At 39.1% G+C, this 22586-nt stretch overlaps 1 protein-coding gene across 1 annotated transcript in view; it reads right to left on the reverse strand.

Moving 5' to 3' along the window:
* Positions 1-3134: 3134 nt before the first annotated feature.
* The window catches only part of ankle2 (ankyrin repeat and LEM domain containing 2), a 34498-nt gene continuing 15046 nt past the window's right edge, over positions 3135-22586 (reverse strand). Inside the window, exons 8-14 of the mRNA XM_061730365.1 lie at positions 20900-21079; positions 19075-19177; positions 16901-17091; positions 12826-13304; positions 10807-11207; positions 6734-6865; positions 3135-4918 (exon numbers count right to left, since the gene is read on the reverse strand). Coding sequence (XP_061586349.1) covers positions 4711-4918; positions 6734-6865; positions 10807-11207; positions 12826-13304; positions 16901-17091; positions 19075-19177; positions 20900-21079 — 1694 coding nt within the window. The 3' untranslated portion in view covers positions 3135-4710. The remainder of the gene's footprint in view (positions 4919-6733; positions 6866-10806; positions 11208-12825; positions 13305-16900; positions 17092-19074; positions 19178-20899; positions 21080-22586) is intronic.

Raw genomic sequence — 22586 nt, forward strand, 5'->3', positions numbered from 1 at the left:
AGGAAGGAAGGAAGGAAGGAAGGAAGGAAGGAAGGAAGGAAGGAAGGAAGGAAGGAAGGAAGGAAGGAAGGAAGGAAGGAAGGAAGGAAGGAAGGAAGGAAGGAAGGAAGGAAGGAAGGAAGGAAGGAAGGAAGGAAGGAAGGAAGGAAGGAAGGAAGGAAGGAAGGAAGGAAGGAAGGAAGGAAGGAAGGAAGGAAGGAAGGAAGGAAGGAAGGAAGGAAGGAAGGAAGGAAGGAAGGAAGGAAGGAAGGAAGGAAGGAAGGAAGGAAGGAAGGAAGGAAGGAAGGAAGGAAGGAAGGAAGGAAGGAAGGAAGGAAGGAAGGAAGGAAGGAAGGAAGGAAGGAAGGAAGGAAGGAAGGAAGGAAGGAAGGAAGGAAGGAAGGAAGGAAGGAAGGAAGGAAGGAAGGAAGGAAGGAAGGAAGGAAGGAAGGAAGGAAGGAAGGAAGGAAGGAAGGAAGGAAGGAAGGAAGGAAGGAAGGAAGGAAGGAAGGAAGGAAGGAAGGAAGGAAGGAAGGAAGGAAGGAAGGAAGGAAGGAAGGAAGGAAGGAAGGAAGGAAGGAAGGAAGGAAGGAAGGAAGGAAGGAAGGAAGGAAGGAAGGAAGGAAGGAAGGAAGGAAGGAAGGAAGGAAGGAAGGAAGGAAGGAGCCTGAAAGAAAGACTGAAAGAAAGAAAGATAAATTCCCGTTGATGTTTTTGTATTGGTATTTTTATCGTTATCGTGATACATTTTTTTGTCCATACCGCCCATCCCTAGTAGTCGGACACAGTTTGTCATGACACTTCTGAAAAATGCAGGTGCTTATGGCAATATGTGTGCGTGGTGACAGAATAAATTAGATAAGCTAAAATGATTTGTTTACTGCATGAACTGTTGCAATTTCTTTCTTTTTTGCACTTTAAATGGATATTGAAAGGCCTGTTTGAGTTTATTTCACAATGATTATTGTGAAATTATTATTTCACTAGTTATTTTACAGTCATATAATTCAGGCAACAGCTCAAAAAACATTTTAAATAACACTAAGCCAAATCAATATCGAATCGGATCGAATCATGATAATGGGTTCTGAATCTTAACCCTTTATAGGGCACTCATTGAAATACTTGGAAATGTACAATTTCAAGAGTGTTATTGGGGGGCTACTTCCAGAGTATTTTTCATTTTTTCTTTTTTCTTTTTTTTTAAATTCTTGATGCAAATCAAGGTCAAAGAAGTTACCATGTATGGTTACTTGCCCATCACGAGTAACATTGTATCTAACACTGAAGTTACCATGTATGGTTACTTGCCCATTGTGGGTGAAATTGTACCCATAAATTGGATATGTATAAAAATACAAAAAACACATACAACATAATATTTATGATACTCTCTTCATAAAGATATTAGAACTTTTCTCCATAAATGGTACAACTTGACTTATAGGGCTTCTCTTTTTCTCCATCCATATATTTCGTCCAATCAGTCCAATCACCTCCTGACCCTCTCTCTCCACCAGCAGCAGGCAGGTTAACCATGCCATTGACCATGCCACAGAACAATAAGTGAAGAAAAGATATTATGCTTTACAAATCTGTGGCAACATCCAATGCAACATCCTATATTATCTTACCTTATAATGCGCTATTTGTAAAACGAAAACACCCGAAGTATGACTTACTAGATGCACCGGGCATATGTCTACAAAAGGACACTGTCACTTGAACTAGTTTGACCATAAGGGGGTGTATTTGTAAAAAAAATGCACAAAGTATGGCTTACTAGAGTATCTGGCATATGTCAAAAGGTTCCTCAGTCACTTGCACTAGTTTTACCACACAGGGGCGTATGATCAAATATGGGGTCACCATTATTCATGCTAACTATTTCACTGATTTCACTAATTCTGCACAAACAACACTTATCTCATCAGTTAGCACCATCATTCAAACACATGCTGTGTGAGTGTCATCAACTTACCATGGTTAGTTTCAGCTTTATGAACTTTTGTGTGGAAGAAGGTAGGAGCAAAAATGTGAAATTTCCCCTTCTTGAAAATCATGAAGTTCCTGCTCCTCCAGGGCACTGCTGATTGGTTAGATGCCATGATGACACCGTCTGTGACAAAGCACGATCTGTGCTGATTGGCAGGATTAACTCACATGACTTCAAGACCTCACTGAGAAGTGTGGGGAAAGTAGTTTTTCATGTCCACGGAAATTACCGTATATGGTAACTCGCCCTATAAAGGGATAATTCCTAAAAATCGATTCTTGTGTCTAAAGATCGATTTTTTTTTTTCTTTCATTACATTTTCAACCGGTGAACTTTAATCCCAGTAGTCGGACACACAGTTTGTCATGACACTTCTGAAAAATGCAGGTGCTTCATGGCAATATGTGTGTGTGGTGACAGAATAAATTAGATAAGCTGAAATGATTTGTTTACTGCATGAACTGTTGCAATTTCTTATTTTTTTTGCACTTGATATTGTACGACGGAGTATTAGGGCCAAACTAAAAAAAATTGAAATTACGAGAATAAAGTCATAATATAATGAGAATAAAGTTGTAAAATTACGTGAATAAAGTCATAATGTTGCGAGAATAAAGTCATAATAGCCTATTACAAGAATAAAGTGGTAATTTATGAGAATAAAGTCGTAATATTATGAGAATAAAGTGGTAATTTATGAGAATAAAGTCGTAATATTATGAGAATAAAGTGGTAATTTATGAGAACTCTTAACAGGAAGAGCATCTTCTCCCTGTGTTAAAATGAGGAATATTGAGCATCTTGTGAAGTTATATTTATATATTATATATTACGACTTTATTCCCACAACATTATGACTTTATTCTCATATTATGACTTTATTTTCGTAATTTCCATTTTTTTTGTCTTAGTTTGGCCCTAATACTCCGTAGTATTGAAAGGCCTGTTTGAGTTATTTATTTCTTAGTTATTTCACAATGATTATTGTGAAATTATTATTTCACTAGTTATTTTACAGTCATATAATTCAGGCAACAGCTCAAAAAACAACTTAAATAACACTAAACCAAATCAATATCGAATCAAATCGTGATGAATCGATTCAGAATCGATACTCAGCCCTACCACTGAATAAAGTGGAGAAAAGCACGGCTACACCAGGATACTAAAGGAGTGATGATTTATTGATTAGTTCAAAGCAAATCAAGTCTAGACATACAGAAAGTTTTCACCATGAAAGGTTTTTTTTTTTTTTTAAATAAAGCACAGAACACTAAAAGCACAAGAAAAGCATGTTTGTAAGTTTTTAGGTGCATTTTAGCAAAAATTCCACATTCATAAACATTCAGAGACCAGAATCTGATCTGTTGTCACCTGAGAGCACGAGGATGATGGTACAATCTTTCAAGTGAAGTAGCTTGTGCTCTCGGATAAAAGTTTAATCCTCAAAAAAATACAAAAAAAATACATTCAGAACACTTTTTTATTTTCTTTTAACCTACGAGTGGCAACCTGGCTTTTTCTCTGACCAAGAGTCATCACAAAAACAATGAACCTTACATGACGGTTGGGATAAAAGGGAGTTTTGCATACTGACATTTCACATTAAACTCTCACGTGTACATGAGTTCTCTCTCAGCCAAAGGTGTAAAAGTAGATTAAAGTACTAAAAAAAAAAAGACTTGCAGCAAATGCAGCTCCCACTTTTGTTCTCTGTAAGCATAAGGCAGTTTCTGTTCAGTTAAGGTTATTTTAATAAGCTATTAGGTCTGAATTGTGTTTCCTATTGAATTGGTTTTGGAGTCTGGCTGCCCTCTAGTGGTGAGTAAAAATACTACATCTTTAAAAGGTGTTTTCAGCCTCAGATTAAGTGAAATAATAATACTTTTATCTGATATGTTTCCTCATTCACACACTGTACAAGATGCTCGTGACTGACGGGAACATCAGAGGACATTTAATAAAAGAAAATGGCACACTTTAAGGCTGCCATCAGTGGTAAGAAAGAAAAGAAAAGTGAAGACATGTCCAACTACCAAGAGAACAAGGGAAAAAAAATTAAGCATTTATTAAAGAACGAAATTAACAAATGGAAGATTTGTGTTTCTCCATTTTTCATACATTACAGGAGCAGAACTGGTCCCTCACTTCAGAAAATTAAGGCAATTCCTGAACTGAGGAAAAACAGGAAATGGCAGTTGGTTTTAACACTATTTAATAAAAACATTTTTGTGCTACTGACCAACATACAAAAAATAATTTTTAAAATATTGACATTTTACTCTTTTTTTTTTTTATTCTTGTCTTTTGTAACAACATCTTCTTGGAGAGAATCCTGTTGCGACTCCACGAGGTCGTAGCAGCCAGCTAACTTTGGGAAGTGTGGCTTGTGTTTGTGAAATTCAAAAAACGTGACTCAGGTTTATGTTACAGGCGTCTCACACTTACAACAAAACCATTGGTTTAACATGATCCACACCCGTACAGTACATGAATTATCACGGGTATTTCATTTCATTTTCCTCTTTTTAAAGCCCCGCGTCGACATCACGGCCTAATGTGATGAGAATTCCTGTAGGAGTAAGTACCGTTAATGCAAAATCTCCCAGACAATTGTGCATATTTGTGTCCGGTTTGTGGTTTCTCAGCTCTGGTTCTGTGATCTCGGTGCAGCTGGAGTGAAAGTGGAGGGTTTTAATAAGGGTTTAATTTAATAATAAGGGTTTTAATAAGAGTTAGAGCGGGAGCTCGTTCAAGTGCTTGAGGCGGATGCGTTGGATGTAGCTGACGTTGGCCGGGCTGTAGCGGCGCGGGCTGAAGTCCGGCGAGGCCACGTGGCGGACCGGACTGAAGCGGGAGGACGGAGACATGCGGCCGCTGGCCGGGGAGCCGGGGGTTTGATGCTGCGTCCTGAGTCGGGCCTTTACGGCCGGGCTGGGCCAGCTAGGAGACACGCACAACACTCAGGTCAGGGTTTCACTTCTGGTACAGTTTACAGTTGTTTAAACACATTTATTGGAACATCAGACACAATGTTGCACAACCTGAAACTCATGTTTCAGGTGGCTGAACCCAATCCTCATGAACCCCAAGCACATTTAGGTCCTGTCCCAATCCTACCCCTAGTTTTCAGTCCTACCCCTAAATTTTGCGCGTTCCCATGAGGGTAGTGGTGTCCCCATTCCTCTTTTCACCTAGGGGGAGTGGAGAAAACGAGTGTGGGTATGAATCTGTCCCTACGGATCAAGGGTTTTCCGATGCTCACTAGTTGAACTAGGGCCAGAAAAATTTCCCAGAATGCTTTTCGTCGTCATTTGCAGACTGAATAAAAAAAAAAACATGGCGGACATTTCTTATTTTTTAGTGAATAAAATCAATATTTTGAGTTTCTGCATAAAAATGCGTTTTGATTAAATTTCTAGCAAGAAATATATATTTTACTTTCATAATATTCACTCAGTGAATGTATATAATCACTCGTTTGGTCGTTGTTGTGAAGTCTTTTTCAAACTTCGCCAGAATAAAGGCTGATTTATGGTTCTGTGTTTCACCAACGCAGAGCCTACGGCGTAGGTTACGCGGCGACACGCTCCGTACGCCGTAGACTCTGCGTCGATTTAACGTGGACCCATAAATCAGCTCCTGAGCCGGCAGGCGGTTTTGATCCCGAGATTTTCAGAGCAAATTTCTTAACAGGCGTAGCTACAACTGTTAGATTTCATCTATTAAACCAACATTTATCTTCCTAAATGATTTATTTCAGCCAGCGGTAATTCTCCACAGAGCTGCAGGTTTCTCCGGCTGCTGCTGCTCCGGACCGGCGGCTCTCATCTCCGAAAACATCGGATCAAATTTCTTATCAGGCGTTATTTGGATAAACTGAGCCCAGGTTGGGGATCTTAACGGTTACTTTTACGCCTGAAAAAATATTAAAACTTAATAAAGTGGCATATTAACCGCGCTACAGCTGAAATTAAAACAGCTTTTAGCTCTCAGCTTCCTGATTTTAGTGGTGGTGCTGAAAGTAGGAGTATTGGGAGTATTGGGACAGAAACCTGGGAAGATTTCAAGTGCCCTAAAATCTGTCCCTTCTTTTTTAGGGGTAGTGGTAGAAAGTAGGGGGTGTATTGGGATTGGCCCTAAGATCCACATGAACATTTCAGGAGGTTGTTGAAAACGGTCTTGGCGATTAATGGGAATAGGATAATAACATTTTCCGTTTGATATTTTTCTTACATTTGGGCCAGGACGGCTGCGTCATCAGAATAGATTTTGAATGACATCAGTGTGCGAAGACCAAACTTTAGACGTGTAACAGATGTTACATACAGGACTGTGTCAGAAAATTAGAAAGTGATTTTCTGTAATGCAATTACAAAAACAAAAATGTCATACATTCTGGATTCATTACAAATCAACTGAAATATTGCAAGCCTTTTATTATTTTAATATTGCTGATCATGGCTTACAGTTTAAGAAAACTCAAATATCCTATCTCAAAAAATATTCTGGGAATCTTAATCTTAATCTGTAAACCATAATCAGCAATATCAAAATAATAAAAGGCTTGCAATATTTCAGTTGATTTGTAATGAATCCAGAATGTATGACATTTTTGTTTTTTTTAATTGGATTACAGAAAATAAAGAACTTTATCACAATATTGTAATTTTCTGAGAAAGTCCTGTATGCCGTCTTTAATAACATGGTTCTGCTGCAGAGATAGAATGTGCACTATGATGTTGGTAAGTCACTAACCTGTGCATGTCCAGCTCAGAGTACGACCTCACTGTGCTCTTCCACTTGTGAATGCTGGGAAACTTCTGGGGGTCGATGTCTGTTCCTTCCAGCGCCGACCAAACCTCGCTGTCCAGTTTGGTTGGAGAGTCCCTTTAAAAGCAGACACCATTTAGATGCATTATTATGATGATATGATAATATTATGATGATAAATGCATGTACGACTATTATTAAACATTATAACAGGGATCTGACACACTAGAAGTAAAACTGGATCAAAAGTGTTAGATCAAGTTAGGATGGAAAACATCTACCCCCCCCCAAAAAAATAATAACTCCAGATTGGATACTTGTGTTTAACCTTTATTCTGAAGGGAGGAAGGAAGGAAGGAAGGAAGGAAGGAAGGAAGGAAGGAAGGAAGGAAGGAAGGAAGGAAGGAAGGAAGGAAGGAAGGAAGGAAGGAAGGAAGGAAGGAAGGAAGGAAGAAAATAAGGAAAGAAGGAAGGGAGGAAGGAAGAAAGAAGGAAGGAAGGAAAGAAGGAAGGGAGAAAAGAGGAAGGGAAGAAGGAAGGAAGGAAGAAAAGAAGGAAGGATGGGGGAAAAGAAGGAAAGAAGGAAGGAAGGAAGGACGGAAGGAAGGAAGGAAGGAAGGGAGAAGGAAGGAAGGAAGGAAAGAAGGAAGGGAGAAAAGAGGAAGGGAAGAAGGAAGGAAGGAAGGAAGGAAGGAAGGAAGGAAGGAAGGAAGGAAGGAAGGAAGGGAGAAAAGAGGAAGGGAAGAAGGAAGGAAGGAAGGGAGAAAAGAAGGAAAGAAGGAAGGAAGGAAGGAAGGAAGGAAGGAAGGAAGGAAGGAAGGGAGAAAAGAAGGAAGGAAGGAAGGAAGGGAGAAAAGAAGGAAGGAAGGAAGGAAGGAAGGAAGGAAGGAAGGAAGGAAGGAAGGGAGAAAAGAAGGAAGGAAGGAAGGAAGGAAGGAAGGAAGGGAGAAAAGAAGGAAGGAAGGAAGGAAGGAAGGAAGGAAGGAAGGAAGGAAGGAAGGAAGGAAGGAAGGGAGAAAAGAAGGAAGGAAGGAAGGAAGGAAGGGAGAAAAGAAGGAAGGAAGGAAGGAAGGAAGGAAGGAAGGAAGGAAGGAAGGAAAGAAGGAAGGAAGGAAGGAAGGAAGGAAGGAGAGAGCAGGAGGAAAGAAGGACAGGATAATTAGGTCATTTTGACCCGAAGACAGTACAAAGGTTAACTGATAACATTTTACATTTAACTGTTGATTTGGTCAAAGTCTCGAACACGTTCATTTCCTGTGGAGGAAATCAAGTTTATTTGTACAGCACAATTCAACAAAAGGTAATTCAAAGTGCTTTACATCAATATTAAAAGCGGCAAGACACAATTAAACAGTAAATAACAAATAAAATGAAATAAAATGATAAGAAAAGAGATAAATAATAAAAAGCACAAGTTGTTAAAAAGTAAGTGCAGTAGAGTCCAGCAGGTACACGAGAACAACAAGAATTATGTTTCTATACGTAATTATATAAATGAAGTGGATGTGGTGGAATTGATTTTTGTGCAAGAAAAGTAATTCACCAAAAAGAAAAAGAAAACCCACAAAGAAATGCAGTGATATCATATTGTCAAATAGCGTGTAAAGATTTACTTCTAATTTTTAAAAAGTATGTAATGGTTGTGTGTTTGTGTACCGTATTTTCTGCATTATAAGGCGCACTAAATATATGGTAAAATACCGACTATAGTGGCTGGGGTTGAGTTACGTATCTACCTGATGGAGCTGCTACAGGAAATGCTACAAAATCCTACAGAAAATGCAAAAAAAAAAAAAACAAGAAGAAAAGTACCGTATGTCAAACTTTATTAACAAAATAAAAACCAGCTTTGCTCCGTCTCGTCAAAAGTGTCCATTATGCGAGTCAGCGTCGCTGCTGTTGTCTTGAACGTCTGTGACGATTCTTGGCGTTTTTAGCGCCGTTACTTCAGCGACACCAACTACATTACCCACAATCCCCCTGACTACAGTAACAGAAATTACCGTAATGATCATATATAAGCAGTTTTGCCGTAATTAATACTCTAACGCATTATTTTTTAAATTCAGTAACGCAGTTACCGTTACTAAACGGTGCGTTACTCTGTTATTTCTGCAGCTACAGTGAAGCTTTTTTTCCCCACACGCGGAGACCAGAGGAAACGGAGCGGGCGTTAGTGTGTGCATTCAAAAACATGACGGTCATGAGCCAAGAGAAGGAGAGTTTCCCAACGTGGAGATATTGTCATTACAGTAATCCCTGGTTTTTCACAGGGGTTACGTTCCAAAAAGAACCCCTGATAAGTGAAATTCTTTTTACAATTATTATAGAAGACTTGAAATTGCAGAGATCAGCACGTATTTCCCTGCTCTTCTGAGCCGCTGCATCCAGACTCTGTAGCTTCTTTTTCTCCTAAAGCCGTGGTGCAGGTGTGTTTTTACCAGAGAAGAAAATAGTTATGGGTCGTTTTGTCGCTCTTTTTTCTTCTGGGCAAAAAGATTCTTATAAACCGACATGGATTATATCTGAGACCAGTGGCGAAACTACCATATATGCAGACAATGCGACTGCATAGGGGCCTGCACGTGTCCAGGGCCCGCACGCGCAGGACCTGGGGACGTGCGGGCCCTGGACCTTTTTTTTTTTTTGAGGTGTGTGTGTTTACATCAATGTTATGGGCTGGTTATAAAGATATATCTAGTTTAAATAAAAATTTTAATGTATAGATGATCTCGGATGATGTCGGTGTAGTGCGCATGTGTAACCCATATTTGCGTAGAGGAAGAGTTGGCGAGTGAGGAGAGGAAAGGAGTTAAGGCTGATTTATGGTTCCGCGGTACACCAACGCAGATTACGGCGTAGGGTACGCGGCGACGCGCACCGTACGGCGCGCGTTGCCGCGTACCCTACGGCGTCGATTTAACGCGGAACCATAATTCAGTCTTGAGAGTTGAACTGTTGTCAGGAATTAATTAATGACTTTGCCCAGCGGAAGGCCCGGAAAGTCAAACTGTAATTGTAAGTAATGACCCATTATTATTAATATTTGTTATAGTGATAGTCTATCACTAGTTTGTTTGTGTTTATGCGTGTTTATTATGTTTTAATTTGTGGTGTGCCGCCGTGCCACCAAATTTCAATCTTTGCGCTGTGTGGGTTTATTCTCAGCTGTTGGCACATGTGGTTCTGTCGCACACCGGCGCACTGTGTGTTATGCTGTTGGTTATATGTGCTTTTCGTTGTGTTTATGCGCTATGATTGTTTTTATGTGTTCTGCCGTGTCACCAAATTGCAATGTGCTTGTGTTATTGATGTGGATTTTTTTTTAAACATATCTTGCGCTGTGGTTGTGTTAAGAGTTAAAGCTGTCAGTAGTGCCAGTTGTCATTTGAATGGTGATGCATCTGCTGAGAGATTGCGTCAATCACAGCGTCTGTTTTGCATTGTGATGGGCAGGGCCCGGTTTAATGATCTTGCATCGGGGCCGGTGCTGAGTTGTTTCGCCACTGTCTGAGACTGTAATGAACGATTCATCAAAGGTCCCGTTCTTGAGCTGCTGAAGCTCATTGGTCGTTCTCAGGTTGTTGCTAAGCAACCAACGTTATTGACACAGGAAGTGAAGAAGCGGGGAGACTGTCTTTAGCCAATCAGAATGCAGAACACGATGCACAATGTAAATCCATACAGTACCTGCTGAATTGAAGGCTAGAGGGCATTAATGGGAGCTTTTAAAATAATGTTTTTATTTAAAGTAACTAAAAAGTTACTTTTCATAGTAACGCATTACTTTTTGGTCTAAGTAACTGAGTTACTAACCAAGTTACTTTTTTAATGAATAAACTAGAAACGGTAACTAGTTACTATTTTTCAGTAACTAGCACAACACTGCATCATAAGGCGCACTGCCGGTTTTTGAGAAAATTAAAGGCTTTTAGGTACGCCTTATAGAGCGGAAAACACGGTATGTTGGATGTGTGTGGGCCTTCTGAGTCCGTAATAAAGATTATTATTATACGGTTAAAACGTACAAAGACCAAGGCAGGAGCAGCGGGACTCACCCCTCGATGAAGAGTCTCCGTCTCATGTTTTGTGGCGTCCTGGGCAGGAACTCGTTCTCCAAGGACTTGTAAGAGGACGTGGAGGACCCTGAGCTGCTCAGGTCTCGGCCTCCGTGGTCCCACGACTTGGACCTGGCGCAGAAGTTGCGTCCCCCCGACCCTTTAGTCCAAGCCAGCTCTTCCTCGGCCGTTAGGTATTCGTCCGAGCTGCCGCTGCTGCCGCTGCTGCCGCTGCTGCCGCTGCTGCCGCTGCTGCTGCGTTTCTCCTCCGTCCCTCCGCCCGCCGTCCTCCGGCCGGCCCCGTCCGGCCCCTCGCCGTCCTGGCTGCCGAGAGAGAGGCGGTCCAGCCCGGGGTTCAGGTCCGAGCAGGAGCCGTAGGAATCCCGGACCTCCTTGTAGGGCTGGGAGATTTGGGACAAAAATAAAATCACGATTTGTTTTTTAAATACATTTATGGAATTACTCTGTGTCTATTTGTATTGATTATTCTATTACTTAATACATATAGAATAACTACAAATGCAAATCAGAACAACATGATCGATTTCACTAGTTATTATACACTGCAAAAACTCAAAATCTTAACAAGAATATTTGTCTTATTTCTAGTTAAAATGTTTAATTTTTAGTAAAAAAAATCTCATTATATTTAAGACAAGACTCAAAAACAACCATTTTCACCTTTTTCAAGTAGATTTTCACTTAAAATAAGTGGAAAAATCTGCCAATGGAACAAGATTTTTTTGCTTGTAATAAGAAGATAAATCTTGTCCCACTGGCAGATTTTTCTACTTATTTCAAGTGAAAATTTACTTGAAACAGGTGAAAATGGTCAAATAACAAGTTATTTTTCTGGTGATTACCTTTTTTTAAGTGTAATGAGATTTTTTGACTAAAAATGAGACATTTTGACTAGAAATAAGACAAATATTCCTGGTAAGATTGTGAGTTTTTGCAGTGAGTGAGACTGCATTTGCAGTTTTCTTGACCACACAGATCAGCTACATAAACTTCTGTAATGAGTATTTGCTGGACGTGTTGATTGATACTCTAGTTAAGTTCTGTGACTCGTAACCTTGCCATACCTTAGCTTCCACTGAATTGACGCCACTGAGTTTAGTAATGTGACAACATTTACAATTTTCTTGACCAAACAAAGATGACTAGACGAGCTCTGTCTGTAATGCAGCCAGCTGCAAAAAAAGGAAAATCGATTTTCCTTTTTCTAACATCGTCTTTATTAGGAACGGGCGATATTTTACCGTTCACGATAAACTGTCCAAAAAATTCCCCACGATAAGAATTTGTATCTCACGGTAAAAACGATAAATTCCCGTTGATGATGTTTTTGTGTAAAGATGATTTATGGTTCTGTGTTAAATCGATGCACAACGTACGGGAAGGAAGGAAGGAAGGAAGGAAGGAAGGAAGGAAGGAAGGAAGGAAGGAAATGAGCCTGAAAGAAAGAAAGAAAGAAAGAAAGAAAGAAAGAAAGAAAGAAAGAAAGAAAGAAATGAGCCAGAAAGAAAGAAAGAAATGAGCCAAAAAGAAAGAAAGAAAGAAAGAAAGAAAAATTCCCATTGATGACGTTTTTGTGGAAGGAAGGAAGGAAGAAAATGAGGCAGAAAGAAAGAAGGAAAGAAAGAAAGAAAGAAAGAAAGAAAGAAAGAAAGAAAGAAAGAAAGAAAGAAAGAAAGAAAGAAAGAAAGAAAGAAAGAAAGAAAGAAAGAAAGAAAGAAAGAAAGAAAGAAAGAAAGAAAGAAAGAAAAATTCCCATTGATGAGTTTAGTATTTAGTATATTTTAGATCAGTGATTTGGCTCCAAAGACTGAATGTGGTGATAGATTTATAGTTACAAAGGTGGAGTTGAATTGGTATTTTTTTTAATCGTCATTTTTATCGTTATCGGGATAAATGCCAGAAAGTATCGTGATACATTTTTTAGTCCATACTGCCCATCCCTAGTCTTTATTAATAAATCCGATTTAGATTTAAAATCGATTAATCTCACAGCCGTACCTCCTTGTGTCGACTCCCGCCGCTGCTCCTCCTCTCCCTGACGCCGCCGGCCGCGGCGCAGTCCGCCGCCTCCTGCAGCGACATGCGCTCGAACTCCACCATGAGGTTGGAAATGGGGGACAGCAGACAGGAGGGGGACGGGGAAGAGCGCGGGGACGCCGTGTCTCCGTTGTGAGTCCTGGAGGACGAGCAGGCCCTGTTTTTGCAGACGACGCCGGGGGAGAGGAAGCCGTCGCTGCAGCAGCAGAGCAGATCCTGCTCGGCCGCCGTCTCGATCAGGTCGGCCCCGTGGTGGTGCAGCGACATGTGGAACTCCCGGCCACCCACGGCTCCCGTCAGGACGTCCTTGGTGGAGGAGGAGGACGTGATGCTGGTGAGAACGGCGTTCTGACGGTTCTTCATCTCCTCCAGGCTGATGTCGTCGCCCTCTTCCAGGAAGGCACCGACGGAAATGGAGTTGCAGAACTTTTTGGGCTTGCCTGAAAGCAGAAATGAAGAATAACCGTAAACTAAACAGAAGTGTTGTCCTGATCGATCGACCGCCCGATCACGCCATTTTCAAAACATCCGTATCGGCCAAAAAAGTATGGGGACATACCTAGTTATTAATGTTTTTAATATATATTAAATCGTTTTATTTATCGTTGCATTTAACGTCACTTCCGGCCGACGAAGTAAACGAAACTAACAGGGTTTCCATGTTTGAAATGTGAAGTTTTATATATGTTCATGTTCAGTAAGCTGCTGCTATTCATTCATTCATTCAGAATGTTGCACTAAGGTTAAGCCAAAAACTATTTTAATTTTCTTGTGTTTGTGAGTTTGACTGGATGTCATTCAACTACCTCTTTTGAATTTAAATGTATTTATTTTTATTATTGCACTATTCTGCACTTGTTTTAACATGTTGTGGCACCAGAGCTGATAAGCTTTGTTGAAATAAATGTCCATGTTGTTCTCCAATGGACAATAAAAGAAACTTGGGATCATTTGAGTTTAAGTCCTCTTTTTTTTAAATTCATTGCCAAAATGTATATGATCGGGAAAAAGTATCAGAAATGTATCGGGAGCCAAAAAAAGTGATCAGTTCAGGAAAAATCGGGATCGGCAGATACTCAAACTCAAGTGATCGGGAGCTAAAAAATCCTGATCAGGACAACCCTAAACATCAGTGTGTTATTTGTGGTATTTTTAACTATGCCTGGGAACATGACACTTGCCTATGGAAGAGGATTAGGGACGCTGAAGAAAAAAAAGTTGAATTCCGAGAAAAGTCCGAATTCTGACTTAAATCCAAGAATTACATTTTTTTTTCCTCTCAGTGACTGCGTTTCCATGCATCAATAACCCTTTTAAAACCCGAATATTGGCAATAACCCGAATTTGCACGGCCATGTAAACACCAATAACCCCTTTGAATAACCAGAATTTGCTTATATTCAGATTTTTAAAAACCCGAATATGAGCCCTGGGTTACTCCTTTTAAAACCCGAATATTGGGTCATGTAAACGCCAAACGGAATATCCCCATCAAACGGAACAGGAAGTTGTTTTCTGCACATGCTCTGTTCACAAGGAATCCTGGGGCCTCATGTACTAAGAGTGCGTAGATTTCAACGTGAATCCGTGCGTGGAATTAACAAGAACGCAAAAATTCATATGTACAAAACTGTGCGTTCGCCCAAATCCACGCAGGTTTCTCTGTACATCCCAATCAGCGTGGATTTGGGCGCACATGCGGGAGCACAACACTCCGCCTTGTCTCCTCCCTCAAATATATGTTTGAATATGATAATGAAGATAATTATCCATTAAAAACCGCTCATCCTAACTGAGCTGGAATAAATAATTCATTTTGGGGCATTTCTTCCGATTTCAGCTGGTGTCGGACTCCAGTCCTCGAGGACCGTTGTCCCTGCAGGTTTTAGATGTTTCCCTGCTTCATTGCACCATGATACAAGTGGCTGTGTCATCAACAGAACTATCCAGACTTTGATGACAAGTTGGTGACGATAATTAATTAGAATCAGGTGTGTTAAAGCAGGGAAACATCTAAAACATGCAGGACACCGGCCCTTCTGGGATTCAGTCTGACACCTACAGTGTTCTTTGCTTTGCGTTGCGTTCCGTGAAGAGTTGTGGTTTTATTATGATCGTACGGGTTTTTGAAAGTTTATGGGCAGCGTTAGTGCATTATTACACTCTGCTTTTCTTGTTTGTATTTTAAGAACCGACACCAGAATTTTTGGTGGATGAAAAACGGCTCCTCGTTCCGCTTTATTGTCATGCATATTATATACTAACGGATTAAGCCCAATGTACACGTTTATTTAGTCTTACACATTATGGATGTCCGCGATCACCACTCTCATAAGTATAACAATGTGAACAACATTAATTTATATTTAAAACATGAAGCATCATGATCTGATTCCTCTGCTGCAGAAATAAAGACAATTTGTGCCGACGGGATTATGGAGGTGCAAACGTGGGAAATAAAGAGCAAAGTTGCTTAAACTCGGAGTGTTGCATCCGCAGGAGGAGGGACCGGTCTAGTTGTTTCTGCCTAAATCTGACTTGATCTGATTCTTGAGTTTCATAATCTGAAACTCTGACGTTGTAGCGCTCTCGCTCAGCGGGCTGCTGTGCGCGCTCCCGCGGCCACAAATCAGAAGAAATCAGATTCTGGCAGACAATCACTTTTTGGCAGAACGGTCCATCACGGGAGAAACACTTTCTGGATCCTGCAGAACCTGCAGCCGACTCCATATCAGACTCTGAAAGTTGCCTAAACATTCAATAAAAACTATTTCATGCTGAATCACATCAGTTCGCAACCAACCTTTCCGTGACACTTTTTTTATTTAAGACATCTTTACAGAACCGGTTTTTGCTGCAAAATGCATTTTAATGTTTTTCTGTCCAGACACAGTTATGGGATGTTTTAGGATCTGGCTTTTATCTCCAGTAGTCGTCCCATACGGTCGTCATGGTGACAGAAATGTCCGACCTGCAGCTCCAGCTGAAGCATCATGTTGGTCTGAACCGGAGCAGCTGGTCCAGTTCAGGGCAGAGATCCAGAAGATCCTCTTGGTACCTGAACCAGCTGATGGTCCAGTCTTAGTCCTGGACCAGCAGATCAGTCTGGTCCCTGAGGACTCGCTCCTGATCCTGCATCAGCAGGTTCCTCTAACGGAGCCAAAGCTCCATCGGGATTTGCTGGTCCCATCGTTGAACTCCTGCCTCTAGTTGTTTGTTCAGATCATGTGGTTGATTGTGAGATTGTTGCAGTTCCACTCTTGTGTAACTTATCTGGTGATGTGGGGACTGTCGTGTCCTTCATGTGGTTGTGAACTTATTGTTGACGTTAAGTTTCTTCATATTCTGCACTTCACTGCATCACCAGTGAGTGTCGCCAACGGACCAAACCTCAGAAAAGTGCGTAAACCAGCCTTAATGTGTGAGTGAAGGACCGCAGCTTTCTACGTTCACGTCATTCTTTGTACATCCGACCGTGAGCGTTGAAAGTGGCGTACGCACGTTTTTTGTGCGCCGCACTCTTAGTACATAAGGCCCCTGGTCTTTTGAGTCCAGGAAGTTCTTATAAACACGGAGAAACAAGACCAGGAGGAGACTAATCACTTCATAATGTAATGAAGGATATGAACATTTCTGCATTTGTAGACGGTAGAAAGTACCGGGATAGTGAGATTTATAAGAAGGAGAGCGAAAAGTTGCGTGAAGCAGCATTTGTTTTGAATTTGGATACAGGAAGAAGCGGAAATGACGGGAATTGCGTCATGATGTTCTCCGTGCGTCGCTGGTTTGATCCAGATATCCCAAATGATTAATTAATGTAAACGGAATATTCTGAATGTTTCAGTAACCGGAATATTAGCAATAACCCGAATTTTGACTGCATGTAAACGTAGTCAGTGGCCGTAATCCGCTTCCGCACTGATCACACAAGAGTTCCAAACAGATTAAATCGCAGATGAAAACCTGAAATGTGCACAGTCCATTTTCTATGAATGCAGTTTCAACCTTTTCCTTATTTTCAGATAAACAAAGTTACCTGGGGATGGGGTTTTAAACCTGTTGCTGGTCTCGTTCTCTCCAGAGCCTTCGTGAGTCCGTGGGCTGAAGTCCTTCCTACTCAGATATTCCTCCAGCTTGCGGAGCCCGTCAGCGGACGACAGATCCACAAAGCTGTCCAGGAAGCCCCAGTACTCCGCCCAGGGGTGCCCCTTCTCCCGGGCCAGATCTCTGACAACAACCAGGGAATAACTGCAATCATTACGTATTCCTGTGGCCCCACATTTCATTTTATCCACACCAACTAGAATAGAAAGGAAAAGTATGTGAATCCTTTGGATTGTAAGAACAAACTTTGTTCAACACTCTTATCCAGTGCAACCACCAATCTTCAGAATTATTCCTATAAATGTCAATGAATGAGTGAAAATTTTGTTCCACCACCATAAAAAGTTGCAAATGGTCCTTTTTTAAATTTTTTTTGTAGTTTTTTTTTGTAAATGGCGTAGTAGTAGATATAATTATTTTGGAAAAGCCATTCACTTTCTATCAAATATTTGAATAAGCTTGCATTTCCATTTTATATACTGCAAACGTTTTGTAAACATTCCTGCAGCACCTCCACAAGCTTTACATTTCATTTCGTTTAATTATTTATTCAAACAGGTTAATACAAAAACAAAAAAATGATCAGAATACATAAAATGTATATACCGAAAAAAAAAAAAAAACCATAAGCAAAACAAAGCAAATTAAAGAGACAAATTTATATGTAGATAAATATTTCCTGTTTGAAAGGGTGTAGGATGAAGTTTCAAAAAACTTTTCTAGTCCTACCCCTTCTAATGTTCTGTTTTTACCAATACTTCATTTCACAAAACTTCTAAAAGAAAAGCATAAAAGAAAAGAAAGTGGTTCAGCTGAGCATTTGTTGTAAATTGTATGAATTGATACTTGGGCAGACATTTACATTTATATCAAGGACACAGATAATCACCTTTACGTGCCGTATGACTGGACATTTTCCTCAAGATGGACTAGTTTAAACCTCAAAATACATGGTTATGGTCCTAGTGGAGTATGTTATGACAAACATATGCATATTACTAGGGGTGTAACAATATATCGTGCCACGAAATTTTGCAATACAAAAACGTCACGATACGTGTCGTGGAGGTGACAAAGTGTATCGCAATATTGGGTTATTAATATTAATATATTGTGTTGACTAGTAACGACCGCGCCTCGACCCGCGGACCAAAATCTTCCTCCGCTCAGAAACTAGTCCCGTTTTGGTCCCGATCACGGGACTCTTGGGGGTTTTGAGCTCTGAACTTTTACTGATGTAAGGCTGGTGTAGAGTTAAGCCTTACCTTATTAAATTAAACCTTTTTGGGGTGGTGAGTAGGATAAACACGGGGAAACTTCTGCTGAGTTCCAGTGTACTTTAATGTCCCTCAACAGTGTAGGATTTTAGAACATCAACACAGCACCTAGTGCCGTACTGTGGCGTATCACTCCGCCCAATCTAAAACAGACTAATCACTACAGATAAACTGACTAGTGTCATTATAGTCCCTGATTTACATCAGAATATAAAGAATATATTTATAAAATAATGAACCCTGAATTACCAAAATAACCTTAACAAAAATAAATCTCCTCTTACACTTATAAGGTGAGCATGAATCAATCTGTTTTATGATGTAAAATTGTATGTATTTATTTACTTTTATTTATTTATTTAATTTTAGTTGTTACATTTCTGGAAAAGAAAAAAGTCAAATCATACACGAGAGAAACTATTCAGTTTGTGGTTAAATATTTGTACTTGTCTGAAACTGAAGATCATAATGCAAACCTGACATTTACTTTTAGTTCAGTTTGTGGAAAATGGTTGGCCTGGCTTTCTCTTTAAAACTTAAACAGTTATAAAGCATTACAAACTGTAACAATAGGGCAAACACACAGCATTGTTTTGTATTTTCTATCTTTCAAATAAAAGATAATTTTTTCCAGTCATATGTTCCTCATTCAAGGTAGTTAAAAAGATACTGCTATAATATCGTATCGTGAGATTAGTGTATCGTTACACCCCTACTTATTACGTAAACACATACACATAGTATAGCATAATAGTCCAAGTCCAGGAGTAACACCTTAGTAGGACTGGTACATATTTGGAGATGCAAAGTAAATAAGGTTTGGACGTACCTGCCCACTCTCTCCGCTCCTCTGTCCGGATCTGACTTCAGAATGTGGTGGAAAACATCTGCCCGATCTCTGGGCGGCGTCTTCCAGAACCGCCGGAAATCGTCTGCCTAAAATGGACGACAATTGGTTCTAGTCACCCACCATTTCCAATTGTAGTTTTTATTTAAAACGAAAATTAAAAATCGAGGTAACTTAGGGAAACAATTGAAACCAAAAACAACATTTTCCCAATGTAAATTAAAATCAATAGTGAAAGAGTCAATAATAAATTTGCTAATATCTGCCCATAGTTTTTTCGAATGAGAGCAAAGCCAGAATAAATGAACAACTGTTTCTGGATGTAAATTACAGAAGAAACAGTTTGTATTAATGTCCTTTTTAAATTTCTGCATGTAATGACTAGCAGGATAATATTTATGTATAATTTTGTAAGAGACCTCCTCAACCTTATTTGTGATTAAAAGCTTGTTAGGAAGCATTCAAGTTTTTTTTCCAATCAATATGATCTGTGAAACGATTCCAATAAACAGTATTATTAGGGGTAGCAACAATATCTTTTTGAAATAAGGCACGTAACCTTTTATTATTATTCTTTTGGGTCAGTGAAAAACATATTTTACCTACTGGGGAGTCAGTTGAGAATGGGACAGACACATTTCTAGACGAGGAAGTACAACTGTTTTCAAAAAGCATTAAGGTGCCTGATGGAATAGCATTAGCGACAACTGAAAATACATTGTTTCCCTAAGAAAGAAGGAAAATGTTACTTTTTGATAAATCTGTTTTTATTTCTTGCCAAATTTCACATTCATAAGAGTAAATTTTCAAAGAAAACCCCTTGCTTTTATGTTTTCCAGAAAGAAATGGAACTTTACTTAAAACGAATCACTAAATCAACAAATGAAAAGGCTATTAAAACCGTAGACTTGTGTAATATATATAATCTTCTTGAATAACGAACATCACCCCTGGCACATGTTCTGTTTTCTATTTGTATACTGTTCCTAGGGCTGTTCGATTAATCGATTTTAAATCATAATCGCGATTATGTGATTAGAACGATGTTAAAATGTGAAAATCGTAAAATCGATTTTTTAAAAAAAAAATATATATATTTTTTTTTAACCTTGTCTGCATACATATTAATGATTGATACCATATTAATGATTGATGGAAATACCTCTCAATACCTAAGACAAGTGCCCCATGGGAGAGGCTCTTTAGTGTAGGAGGGGGCGTTGTAACCATGGTGATATACTAACATGCCACCGGGCATCCCTCAAGTGTGGTAGACCGGCTCGTGTTCCTTGCAAAAAACTTGCAAATGTGAATAGCAAATGTAATGACTGACATTACACACCTCTACCTCCTTCATGGGTTGCATTATTATTTAGCATGCAAAGACCCAGTTTAGTTTAATTAGAAAATGTCTTGTTTTATTTAATTGGAAATATAACTTACTGTATGTTTGCAAGTGCTGATTTGCTGATTTTTTTTTTCAGAGATATAACTTTATATTTTATTATATTTTTTAAAACTTTTTTTCAACTTATTTTACAGAGTTTTGCACTTTATTCATTCATTTTTGGTTTAATAAGAGCAAAGTTTGCACTTAAAGCCCAATGGGGCAAATGTTCAATAAAAAAACAGCATATTTGAAATCATTTCTTTGCCTTTTGTCAATTCACAAAATAATCGTAATCGAAAATCGAAAATCGGATTTTGAGAGAAAAAAAAAGAGATTTTATTTTTGGGCAAAATCGAACAGCCCTAACTGTTCCTGTATACTATTCTGTAATAATTCTTTTAAAACTGGGTGGTGAACTTGCCTGCGAGGGGCTGAGCGGGCCGGCGAAGGCCGTGACCGTCATGAGAGGATCCATGGGGCTCTTCGTGTGCCGCTGGATCAGGGACAGACTCTCCGACGACTCTGGCGACCACGGAGCTCCGATTATGGGCTGGGCCGTGTTGTCGGTCGCCCTCAGCAGAGGAATATAGCAGCGGTCTGCACGGAAACAACACATAACATAAGGTTCATACTTGGAATGGGTGATATTTTACCGTTCACGATTTACAGTCAAAAACATTCACCACGGTAAGAATTTGTATCTCACGGTAAAAATGATAAATTCCCGTTGATGAAGTTTTTGTGTAAAGATGATTTATGGTTCTGTGTTAAATCGACGCACAACGTACGTGAAGGAAGGAAGGAAGGAAGGAAAGAAGGAAGGAAATGAGCCTGAAAGAAAGAAAAAAAAAGAAAGAAAGAAAGAAATGAGCAAGAAAGAAAGAAAGAAATGAGAAAGAAAGAAAGAAAGAAATGAGCAAGAAAGAAAGAAAGAAATGAGAAAGAAAGAAAGAAATGAGCAAGAAAGAAAGAAAGAAATGAGAAAGAAAGAAAGAAAGAAAGAAAGAAATGAGAAAGAAAGAAAGAAAGAAATGAGCAAGAAAGAAAGAAAGAAATGAGAAAGAAAGAAAGAAAGAAAGAAATGAGCAAGAAAGAAAGAAAGAAATGAGAAAGAAAGAAAGAAATGAGCAAGAAAGAAAGAAAGAAATGAGAAAGAAAGAAAGAAAGAAATGAGCAAGAAAGAAAGAAAGAAATGAGAAAGAAAGAAAGAAAGAAAGAAAGAAAGAAATGAGCAAGAAAGAAAGAAAGAAAGAAATGAGAAAGAAAGAAAGAAAGAAATGAGCAAGAAAGAAAGAAAGAAAGAAAGAAAGAAAGAAAGAAATGAGCAAGAAAGAAAGAAAGAAATGAGAAAGAAAGAAAGAAATGAGCAAGAAAGAAAGAAAGAAATGAGAAAGAAAGAAAGAAAGAAAGAAAGAAAGAAAGAAAGAAATGAGCAAGAAAGAAAGAAAGAAAGAAAGAAATGAGAAAGAAAGAAAGAAAGAAAGAAAGAAATGAGCAAGAAAGAAAGAAAGAAATGAGCAAGAAAGAAAGAAAGAAAGAAAGAAATGAGAAAGAAAGAAAGAAAGAAAGAAATGAGCAAGAAAGAAAGAAAGAAATGAGAAAGAAAGAAAGAAAGAAAGAAATGAGCAAGAAAGAAAGAAAGAAAGAAAGAAATGAGCAAGAAAGAAAGAAAGAAAGAAAGAAATGAGAAAGAAAGAAAGAAAGAAATGAGAAAGAAAGAAAGAAAGAAATGAGCAAGAAAGAAAGGAAGAAATGAGCAAGAAAGCAAGCAAGCAAGAAAGAAAGAAAGAAAGAAAGAAAGAAAGAAAGAAAGAAAGAAAGAAAGAAAGAAAGAAAGAAAGAAAGAAAGAACTGTAAATTCCCATTGGTGTAGTTTAGTATTTAGTATCTTTTAGAGCAGTGATTTGGCTCCAAAGACTGAATGTGGTGATAGATTTATAGTTACAAAGGTGGAGTTGAATCAGTATTTTGTTTTTATCGTCATTTTTATTGTTATCAGGATAAATGCCAGAAATTATTGTGATACATTTTTTAGTGCATACCGCCCATCCCTAGTTCATACAAGTTTGTCTTTATTCAGGAAGCATCAGAGAACAATGTCCGT

The sequence above is a fragment of the Cololabis saira genome, chromosome 9 (assembly GCF_033807715.1).
Source record: "Cololabis saira isolate AMF1-May2022 chromosome 9, fColSai1.1, whole genome shotgun sequence".
Classification (NCBI taxonomy): Eukaryota; Metazoa; Chordata; class Actinopteri; order Beloniformes; family Belonidae; genus Cololabis; species Cololabis saira.